Source organism: Protopterus annectens, chromosome 10.part0, assembly GCF_019279795.1.
Source record: "Protopterus annectens isolate FY-2018-M chromosome 10.part0, PAN1.0, whole genome shotgun sequence".
Taxonomy (NCBI): Eukaryota; Metazoa; Chordata; order Ceratodontiformes; family Protopteridae; genus Protopterus; species Protopterus annectens.
In genome coordinates, this window is record NC_056744.1 from 1,646,854,743 (window position 1) to 1,646,866,871 (window position 12,129).

The 12,129-nt window shown below is 37.2% G+C and overlaps 1 protein-coding gene across 3 annotated transcripts in view; it reads right to left on the reverse strand.

The window, feature by feature from the left end:
* The window catches only part of LOC122813843 (nuclear factor 7, brain-like), a 235,896-nt gene that overhangs the window by 157,568 nt on the left and 66,199 nt on the right, over positions 1-12,129 (reverse strand). For 2 of the 3 annotated variants that reach the window (XM_044086378.1, XR_006366737.1), the window contains 2 exons: positions 799-978; positions 456-674 (listed from right to left, as the gene is read on the reverse strand). In XM_044086378.1, coding sequence (XP_043942313.1) covers positions 456-674; positions 799-978 — 399 coding nt within the window. Of the gene's footprint in view, positions 1-422; positions 675-798; positions 979-12,129 lie in introns of all 3 variants that reach the window. The other variant, XM_044086379.1, reaches the window with a different exon arrangement.

The window sequence follows — 12,129 nt, forward strand, 5'->3', positions numbered from 1 at the left end:
AACTACAAAAATCTACAGACTAAAGGCTAAAACTAAAAAAAACTACTTAAAATAATTTCTAACAAAAAAAATTACTTATCTAATATAGCTTGAGAGAAACTGGTAGACTGCATCCAACAGCTAGACGTGGCAAACAAGATCTGAGGTAACAGGGTAGGTGTACTGTTGGTAAGGTAGAAACTAGAGAGATATGGTGGCTGTGAGCTCTAGCATCGGCAGAGTCGAATCCGATGGATCGGATCCAAACCCACTCGTTGAGAATAGAATGAAGACTGTCAACATCAGATGCATTTCTATCAAACATATTAGATACAAAGTGCATGACTAGGGTTTTAAGAAATAACAGGCAAAGCAGAAAGAGCCTCTGTGGTGCATTAATAAGAACACAGGACTATACTTTACAGTGGAGAGTGATTTCTTACCAAAGGAGGAGTAAATTAATGACACTGATTCACCTTTAAGTTTGTATCCGATATTGCTTCCCGAATGGCAATGCTTGCAGTCTTGATGTTGCCCAGATTTTCTAGCACCTCATTCTGAACCCCAGGCTCTCCACTCCTGATGTTCTCTATCAGTCTGTGTTCTTTATTATGAAGAAATTCATGCAACTGATTGAGAATTTTATGTAATTCCGCGTATTTAGACTGGACAAGCAACTCTAAATTAATTTTTTCCTGGGGGTACAAAGAAATGAGAAAAATATTTAATTTTTTTTTGTTTAAGTGAAACAAAAGCAACACAATCCGATATTAACAGAAACCTTTTTTAAAATCAGTAGTACGACTATACCACACCCACCTGGTCATCAGTTGAGGTTATGGAATCTGAAGTTTCATTCAACCTTCTTTCTTGTGGGGTCTTTCCTGATGAGTCAAATGATGAGGATTTGCTACGTTTCCATATTACTGCTTTTCTTTTAGGCGGCTGATGGCATGTTCCACTGCTCTCTACAACAGCTTTCAGTGGTTCTGGCAAGCACTAGGAAAAATATACAAATCATGTGACTTTATAGCATCTCAGTGCAGTGCTGGTCAGTGATACTACAGCATCTAAGCATTATTCACATTACCTGGGCAGTATTTCTGAACGCAGACAGTATTATGATTATTCCCTTGATCGTAATCAGAATATGTGTTCCTTAATAACTCAGGAAGGAATTTAACTCTAGACAATATCTTGGGAACTAAATTCAATGTTACCATCTTCAAGAACAGAAAGTAACACGTTACGATCAAAAGAACAACTATAATATGCTTACCTTGACTGATGAGGTTTTTTAATAAGTTAACAATGCATCTGTCATTGCTTCCTACAATTACTTGGTATAAGGAGTTCACAGTCGGCAGTCAGGTTATCTCACTTTTTATGGCTTTATCATTTTTTCTAGTTTGTCTTAAACAAGATTATAAAAGTTATACTACCTTTTATAAAATCAGACAAAGTCACGAATGACAAATATATGTATACATACATATACACTGGAACACAAAACACTGATAAATGTGAAAATTGGGATGCAAATTGCTAGGCTTAAAAAGGCTCTAGGGCTGTTAACCTAGTAACCTCCTATGGTCCTAGGACGAAGGAATCACTGAGCGCAGATTATTAAATTTAAGCACTTTCATCTTTGTTGTAACAATACTTCGATCAATATACTACAACAAATCTAAACGCAATTTAAATACCCCCTGAATAACATAACTACATGAAAAACATCAACCAATCACAGCCTGCCAAATCAAAATGTATTTATTTATACGATTACATTCAAAAGGTCTCTGCTTTACAATTCATCATTCAATCCAGGGGAAAACATAGCTCTAAGCCTCAACTGCTAATACAAATCTCAAAATTCCAACTTTGTGTCAATATCACTAGCAATGACATTTAAAAACATGGCCCAATACATAAAAAAAGAGAAATCTTTTGAAATTCTGACAAACAATGTCATGCATATAAGGGCATCATCTTTGTTTAAAATCAAAATGACATACAGAAAATGTTCATATAATCTACATTTTCTCACTGTTTTGCTTATGTAATATAGGACAAACTACACACCTAGCAAAGTATACTACAAAAGTAGAAACACAATTATTGTGTCTATTTGCACCTGTAACCCTATTATAGTTGTGTATCATGGCAGAAGGGCTATTTGCTTTGTATTTTTCAATGTTTACAATATCCACAAGAAAAAAAATGCTCTTCAGTTTACTAGAATCTGTGCTCATGATACTCATTTTACATCAACTTTCAAATATAGCTTTCAGATTTTTTTTTTTTGTAAGCAAATCTGGGAGCAGGACTCCTCTTTCAAACAGTTCTTGTTGCCGTGCATACCAATTATCCTTTTTAACAGCAGCTTCTGTTCTAGATTCAGCTAAAAACTCTACCACCGCAAGTCTTTCACTTCTATCCCCTTCTCTTTGCCTATATTCTGATATCAGTCCCTGATAGAGAAGTCTCTAGCCTGCACGCCAAACATCTTATTGGCCTCATTCCCATCCTGTTACCTTTCCCTCTCTAGTTATTTGCTTCCCAATACCTTATTTCCTTTGACAGTTTTCTGCAGTAAATTCCAGCCTCCTCTTGTCTATTTTATGTACCCCCTACTTGAAGTCATCCCTATTGGCAGAAGCTCCTTTTTCCATTCTCATGTTGGCTTAGTTCTTAGAAAACTTTCTGCTACTTTATGAATATCATATTCAGTATGGTTATTATTCGCGTTATTTATTAACGGTCTGTATAAAAAAAAAAGCCTTCTACTGCATACACAGACCATCAATATGGGACATTTTGGCAGAATAAGGGATTCCTCCAAAATTCATTACACTCTTTCAGTCTTTATGAATGAGCACAGTGACTGGTTTGCAGTGATCACTGGTGTATGACAGAGATGCCTACTGTCTCCCATGTTGTTTACAATAGTTACTGACTGGGTCATACAGAAAGCATTACATGTAAACTCAGTGGGACTGGAATGGGTAATAACAGCAGGCTATGTGACATGGACTTTTCTGACGACATAGCTCTAAATTGATACAACATGGACTGGAATGCATACAATGACCACATCAGTGGGGAAATGGTCAAAACGTAGAACTCAGACAATCTTGATAAGTGCAAAGTGTTGGTTAGTGAAGCATGGAATGACAACAAAGACATAATGTTTGCAGGATCAACATTAGACAACACAGAACTTCTGCTACCTGGCCACTTTCATCTCTCATAAAGGTAATTGTGAGAAAGAAGTATTGGTTAGACTTGGAAAAGTAAATGCAGCATTCAATAGAGTATCCAAAATCTGGAGATCAAAAAATCATTGCACTGTCCACAAAGGTGAAGCTATACCAAGCACTGGTGTTATCTACACGGTTATATGACACTGAGGTATGGCCAATCACAGCATCAACCATGAGAAAACTTGAGGCTGCTCATCATAAATGGTTAAGAAGCATTTTGGGAATATCGTGGAAGGACAAAGGAAAACATGACAGAATCAGAGAAAGAATACTACAACGGAAACTTGAAAATATCATTATGGAAAGAAGGCTACATTAATTTGGTCATGATAACTGCATGGATTAGCAGGATTCCTATACAAGCCCTCAAAAGAGAATTAGCTTGATACAATAGAAGACCAGTCAGACAGACCTTGACAAAACTGGAAAGGAGTTGTAACAAGAGACCTCAGTCACTTGACTATCACTTGTTCATCATCTCTTTCCACTTTGAATTATAACCTTCTGCTTGTACTATGTATATGAACCTTAACCACATAACTCTAAAATATCCCTTCAAATCAGGATATCTTAAACCTCCTTGTTCTACTGGGAGGATCGACTTATCCCACGTGACTCTTGCCCTCTTCCCCTCCCAAATAAAATCTATGAACTCTCCACAACTTCTCCTCTGGTTGATAAAAATATGTCTGAACTGCATATAAAACTAAAGGGACTAAAACCATTTTTTACTGCTTACATCCTGTGATCCATATTTCTTGGCAACAGCTTCCAGTTTCAGATTCTTAATTTTCTTTTGTTTGGTCTCCTCCCACATATCCTTATCTGCCATAACTGAATACTTTTTGATCCATACTCCTAAATACTTCATTTTATCATGTCCCCATAATTACGGGTATTGCTGAACCAATTCACATGTGGGTATATAGTTTATAGCTATACCTTTATTTTATCTTCTAAAAAAACCCAGAACTGTCTCAGAATATTCCACAATACTTTGATGTCCTTTGCTGGTTCCATCAGGTAGAAATATCATCTGCAAATAAAGTCAACTTTTCCTTGAACACCATACCAATTATATCCTTGAATTTCCGAGTCCCTTATTTTCTTTGCCAATGGCTCTAAATATAACACAAATAAAGGGGAAACAGGACATCCCTGCCTGGTTCCTCTGTTCAAACACAAATTATCGGGGAGGAAACCTCACACCTTGATTTTTTTTTTTTTTGCCTCTGATCCCTCTTATAGCCTTCTGATTAACCTTATTATTCTGTCAGGAAATGCAAATATTTCCATTGCTCTACTCATAAAATCCCAACTTACTCTGACCTGGGTCTAGGTCTTCAATCCTTAAAGACAGACATACAGACCAGCAGGAGATGGGGAAACCCCTAAAAAGTGTTTCTTGCTGATGAGAACATCGTCCTCAGAAGAAGCCAGTTTCCTCTTTGATTCCTTAAGTTTGGAAAATGGAATTAAAACTGAAGGGAAAACCTTTAAAACTCTTGTCCCAGAATAGCCATAACTGTTAAAAAGTCAAAGTGGTCAGACTCACACCTGCCTTTTATGGATGAAGGCTTGAGGAAGTTACATATCTCACATTTCTCTGAAAAATAAGACTCAGACGTTTCAAAGATTTAGAATACCTGTCTTGAGGGGGTATTTATTCTCCACACTTCCATTTTTAAAACTCTTTAGGTTCTTTTGAATCTTTTTTTTTGTTCATAACTACACAGAACAATCTACTGGCAGTGAAACTTCAACAAAATAGCACACTAACAAGTGGCAATGGAACTGCTACAACAAGTTAGCTCTCTAATCACCGCAAACAAGTTGTTGTCTAAACACATCAACAACCTATACAGCAGTAAAAAATGACAACTGAACTGCCACAGAATAAAAATGAAGAGCTCATTCTGACTTCACAGAATATAAAAACAAACCAACCTTAATTTCTCTGAATATAGAGAAGAGAAAACAAACACAATAGAAAATGGCAGACTAGTCTAGGACCTCTTTCACTCAGTGATTGATTTGAAATACAGCTGAAGAGATCTGGAAAAGGGTCCTTGGTGCACAGCTTTGTGGGGATAAAGGGGAGGGACTTGCTAGCCTGGGAAAAAAGCCCCCCAGGACAAGTCCTGACAACTTTTTTCCTGCTGGTAAATGATGGCACTCCAGTCTCAGATTAATAGAGTTTTGCCTCTCCCTGACCATATCCGACTTAAAAAAAATGCCTGCCTGCAAGCAAGCTTTTGCCACTGGCCTTGAGCTATTCAAGTCTCTAACAACTCTTACAATTAATTCTCTTATCTTTAGTTTGCTGATCTCCAAGACTAACTGCATCTGCTTCTGCCTTCTCCCTTTCAAGTTTTTGCCTAAGTGCATGTTTTGTCAAAAGGTTATCAGCTAGTCCCGATACAATGGCAACAATATAAAAATAAGAGAAATCATGTAAACATGAGAAACTGATATTACCTGTCTTTGCACCGATACTCAGACGTGTATTTATAACTTGTGATTCTCTTACTGATTTTTATCTGCATGCTTTTCTGGTATGGCATGAAAAGGGACCTTTTAATTATTCAATTTAGGAAGAGCACAAATGTTTTACATTTACCGTTTTACTTACTCAGCAAACTTGCCAAAATCACTGCAACACATATTTGAGGGATGAGAGATACCAGGGTATAGCCCAACTGATGAGCTCATTGCAATATCTCCCTGCCGCCACTGCTCCAAGCACCCAAAACAAATCCCACTCTCATTTACTCCTACTATTTCGGACTCAGACACGGTCATGACCTTCACTGGTGCGTGTAACAGTGTCAGATGTATTTGTAATGCACTTCCCCTTTGACCCCAGTCCCTATGGTGCAAGTAGTCTTTGTTCTTTTCACAGGCACAGTGTATTTTAATGAGCTTTACAGTTTTAAAAACTCATTGGACTATGGGTAGAGTTGGTTCTGGTGCTTATGAGTGGTGCCCTCAAACCTCCTAGCACAAGAAATCTGTACAAAGCCTAAAATAATGAAGAGATAAAGGTCCAAAAATAGGGACAGGTTTTAAATATTGCTCCTATAAGCTTAGAAAATTATGAGAACAACAGGATTTGTGTTAGTATCCATTTTCTGAAATATATGAAGTCTGAAAATGAAATGCATGTCATTATTTAATGCCTTCAGTCACCAGTGATTTGTCAGAAAACCACAAATTACTAGGGACAGCCCAAAAATATGTTGCAAAAATCTGGACCTTCTGCAATAATCTAAGGTGTCGATAGGTATGGCTGCTGCCATGTAGTTTGCCTCTCTTTGTAAATAGGGTCAAATCTTATAGTAGCCACTTCACCACTCAAAAGCAAGTGAAAAAAAAACTCAATTGCTCACTGCTTTTACACTTCATATTGTAGCATTCTGTACACGTGCTACATGAATAAAATATTAGAGCACTGATGAATACAAAAGACTGCTGACATTTGGGAAGAAATGTGGTATTTGCAAAGTTTGGTTTCCCATTTTACCGTTTAACAACTTAAGGCTTTATGTACCATTTTAAGTTTATGTTTAACTATTTCCTAATTCATCGTAGACACTTAGTAATTCACCCAGCCAGAAGTGGCGAAAAAGTCCCCCAAAAGAAGTTTCTGTGTTGCAATAATGGGTCACAAGAAGTGCTTCTAAGTTACAGTTTCATGCAAATGGAATTCAGTCCATTTTAGGCTGCAAGAGGCCCCCACCCTGACCTTCTCTCACTATCCAGATAATTATTTTTTTCATTTTTTTCTGAGTTTTTCCTTACTCTTCATTTTTTCCAGCAGTTATTCACTTGTTCATTCTGTAGTTCAGTCAGTCATTTAACATGTTCTATCTAGGCAAGACTGCATTTTGACAACTGTGGAAGAAACAAATGCAGTAAGCCAGGCATCTGGAGGCCACAAGGCCCAAGAAGACATGAGGTTTCTGGATGCCCTGAGATGCATTTGATTTTTTAACTACCTTTTCATTTAACGCTTGCCTAAACAAAAAAAAGTCTTACTTTTCAACTTCCTGAATCTTTTCAGCACATTCTAACTAGCTGAGAGCATACCATAATAACTGCAATGGGAATAACAGTATTAAGCCATGAGGTTTCTAAATGTTCAGAGATGCATGTTAGAAGTTTTTAAACAACCTTTTCATCCAATGATTTTCTGAACAAAAACCATGATTACAAACAAAAAATTCAGGCTCACTCTTCAGCTGTGCTTTTCCTGCATCCTTTCAGCACATCTTAATGGACCAAGACTAAATTATAATAACTAAATTAAGTAGGGAGTTGCTAGGCACCTAGAAACCATAGGGTTATAGATGATCTGAGATGCATTTTAGAACTTTTTGATCTAATGATGGCCTGAACAAAAGTCATGCATATGGAAAATAAATTCAATCTTATTTTTGTTTCAAAGAAGGAATAAGTTGTATCCAACTTTTAATGCTCAAAGCTGACCAGGGACCACTTCACAATAAACTTGGAAAGCAAATGTTTGTAAGGATACATATATCCGGGAATAGTACCTGCCCCAATCCCCCATCTCAAAATATGTAGTCACTTTCTGTGTATCACCCTCTTGTGTTAAACTGCAATTAAAAAATAAAGCATAAATGCCCAGAGTCATATTTCAAGCTGCTTTTACATTTATATAAAGTATGCCTCCTCATCCCTGATCACCAAAAGGCAGCCCCCTTCTGTGTAGCCTTCTGATGTCAGACTCGGACAAAAATGAAAAGACAAACAGAACATATTTGCAGCCAGACATATATAAGCAACATGCGTATTCACTCTCCCCCAAATTATAGCCAACTATATACATTGCACTAGATATTTGATAAGGAAAATGAAAAAAAAACAGTAATATTTACATGTACTTCTAGAGACAGTACAGTGCTCCTATACAAGCTATAACAAAACTCCATGCACCTCTCTGAAGTTTGTAAGGAAAGTTAAAAAAAATAATGACCACACTGTGCCCAGCCCAAGATATAGTGACCACTGAGGTTTAGGGGGGAATGTTAAAATTAAAGAAATAACATCATTCCCAACCCCTCCCAAAAACACACAAGCAGTGGCGGCTGGTGACTTCACATCAAAGGGGGGCTGCAGGAGGCAGCTGAATGGGTGGGGTCAATGGGAAGTGGTGCGTCCAACTAGAAAGGGGAGGAGCTATGCTCAAAACCACAAAAACTAACTTTAATTAAATACGCTGCCCTGGGTGCCAAGTCATCATTATGAGAGTCCAATCAAGACAAAATGAAGTGCAGAAGAATAAAAATATTTCAATGCATTGGCTGCATGACAGCTTATCTAATATCTAGATGGAAACAGAAAGGTTGTGAAGCATGAAAAAATAAATTACTTTTTAAATACATTACTGGAATGCCAGTCAAAATAAAGCATAAGAAAAACAAGCAGCACTCAACTCAAACCACTTCTCCTTGCACTGCAGTTCTAATTATAATTTATATTCAGCTTTATTAAACGACCAAGTAACATGCTGAAAGTAGCAATCTCTGTGATACCCCCACTTGTAAAAATGTTTCTTATCCAAAAAAGACCTGCTGCCTGACAACTATCTACTTGTTTCATGGGGAAAACATGATCAAAGTAAAAAATGAAAAGCAAACAAGAAACAAGTTCAAGATACATTGCTTAAAGGATTACTGTACAGGTTATGGACCACACATGATTGGCATTCTGTTTAGTTGGCGGGTAAAGCCTGCAGAGATGACTGGAAGTCTCCAACAAGTGTAATGAGCATCTTAAAATAATGTAATCCTGTCCTTTATTACACATACTGTCATATGCATTTCAATACCCAAGGCTTATACATTATCTAGTTAAGTATTCTCTGCATGGCAGCAACAGAAAGGCTTTCAATGCTGGCAATTCTTTAACAGTATGCTTATTAAAGCTTACTTGCATCTTACGGTCTCAGACAAGCTTACCTGATGGTCATTAAAGCACTGCTACTTAAACACAGAGCAACAGGCACTTTGAGTAATAAGCATAAACCAACAGTACATAAATATGACAAACCAGACCATTCTGCAAAATCAAAGACAGATGAAAAGCTACTGTAGTACTTGTGTCTACCTTGGATGGGGGGATACTCTGCACATTTACACTGCTTAACTACACCTTGCCTTGCTTGGACACATCCAGAGTCACTACATGGGGGAGTGGGGTGCAACAAGTATGTCACAATTTGAAATGTCTCCGGATGACTGATGGCCCTGACACATTTGTCATTCCTCTCAACCTCAGAACAAGAAATCTGGACAAAGCCATACACAGAAGTGGGACAAAGGCCTAAAAATAAGGACAATTTTTAAATATTGCTTTTATAAATTTAGAAAGATAATAGAATAGGTCTTGCATTAGTATGAATTTTCTGAAGGGTATGAAATCTGAAACTCAAATGTCTGTCATTATTTTCTAACTTCACTCTTTAATGATTTGCCACTAATTTGCCAGAAAGCCACACTTTTATGAAAAACGGACCAAATATACAAGGCAAAAATCTGGACATTCTGCGAAAATCTGTACAGTTGAGAGGTATGACAACTTGTAACTCATGCAAAGTTTTTAAAATGCCCCAGTTATCAGTTATAAATATTTTTAATACCTTCACTACACATACAAAAATGTAGTGACATAGCGTACAGTATTATTATTCCTAAGGACCTCAGTTGTCTCCATTTCTACTGGGGCATTACCAAAATATGGTCTAGCTACAGAATTCCTAGATGCAATAACATCTTGTCTAATAATGGCTAGTAACCTAGATTCATAGCCACTATCAATAAATTCATGCATTATCTCATCCATTTGTAGTTCACATCCACCCAAAATCAGTATTCAGCCTACTTATTTGTGTCATCTGTGCCGTAACAATTCCCTTAAACACATGGGAAGAGCGCATGCTCTTCCTATGCAGGTAGTTAATTCTTATGTATATTCTTTCTATGTACTGACTGAGGTATGTATGTATGTTAATCAGTCCCATCATAATTAATGGCAACATCTAAAACTTCTATGCTACTCGAGGAATTATGCATGGAAAATTTCAGAAAATTAGTACTATTATTCAAATAAATCAATGAACTGTATCAACTCACCACTCTCCCATTCTCAAATCAGGAATACATTGTACACAAATCTTTAAAAGAAAACGCACTTTACCTACACGACACTCACGACCATTATAAATATTTTCATTCTTCCATCCATTTAGAACTAAGGTAGTAATACTTATTATCAAAGATAAAAAATATTTTTCTCCAATACAATTTCAAGCAGTTCACATAATGTCTCAACCTGTTTACTTGAAATCTGGCCATAGTTACATAAAAATGACTTAATGGACAATATTCCATAATCATTTGGTATCGCAGTAAATAAAATAATGATTTTATATCAAGTACAAGTCTCTAGGAGGAGTTGGTTTACAGAGCCTATATGAACATATGATATACCATACATACCACCACCAAGAAGAAAAGATAAACTCTCCCTTCAGTCTGTACTCTACTTCTGCAGCTGCTGTGTGCATGTGTCACGTGACTTGTATCTAAAGATATCATAACGTTAAAGCCCATTACAAGAGGCTTGGGTTTTGCTTTTCTATAGAATAAAACCCAAATGGAATACTGTGTGCAGTTTGAGAATTCATATCAGATAAGTTATATGTGCGCAGCAAAGACAACTTTCACTAATGGCTAACAAAGAATGTGCTGGCACAGGAAAGAATTAGCAACAGACACACTGAAGGAGAAAGATGGCTTTATCACACAAGTTCACATATTTCTAGATCTGCACACCAACTTTACACTGAATGAATTCATATAAAGTTCAGCGAGTGTGTTTCTGATGCATGCTTTTAACTCTACATGGAAAAAGTAGAACAAACCAATGGCAGATATTAGAGACGCAGAGTAATTTTCTTGTATAAAATCTAAATCAAGTCTTTTATAATAAATTATTTTTTTAAAATGTTTAGCTTCCAGCATACTTCCTAATTTCCAAACACTCACCTTGTGACATCAACTTTTTTTAATGGTTCTCAAACTTTTTGCAAGGAGGATTTCCCAGCTTCTCAGAGGAATGAGCCTTGAGGCGACTCATAATTAGGACTAGGGACATTGGTTTTCTATCAGGCCAAGTGGAGTGAACCCAAGCCCCCTCATCCTAACCAAGAAAGCAATATGTGCTTATTCATGTTCTGTACAGGGCATCTGAGTACAGTGATCCAGTATTGAATATGATAACAAATGATAAATGTAGCAGGGTAGGTTGTATCAAAAGATAGATCATAAAAAGGATTACAGCTATGAATAACTTTTAGTTATGTACTCACCATAACTTCAGATGTTTGGGATCCATCTCGCCTACATTCTGACTGATGGGGTTCGGAGCCGATCCCTCGGCTCCGACTCGGCACGCTTATGCTATACAGCGAGGCCTCTAATTGGCTGAGCTATCTTTATCCCAGGATGCACCACCACTAATCCCCCAGATCTTGTTTGTCCACATTCATGCACACAATCACAACTTGTTTATATAACATTGTTAGATGTTTCAAGATGAAACAGGATTCGGACCTTCTGATATCCTCTGATCTCCAAGGAAGGGGGAAGGAGGGTGGGTTATTAGAATGTAGGAGATGGATCCCAAACATCTGAAGTTATGGTGAGTACATAACTAAAAGATGTTATGTGATCCTATCTCGCCTACATTCTGACTGATGGGACAGCGTCCCTAGCACCTAAATCCCGGGTGGCTCATTGGAAAACACTCCTGAGCACTGCGGAACCAAATGAAGCTCGTCCTCTAGATGCCACATCTAATT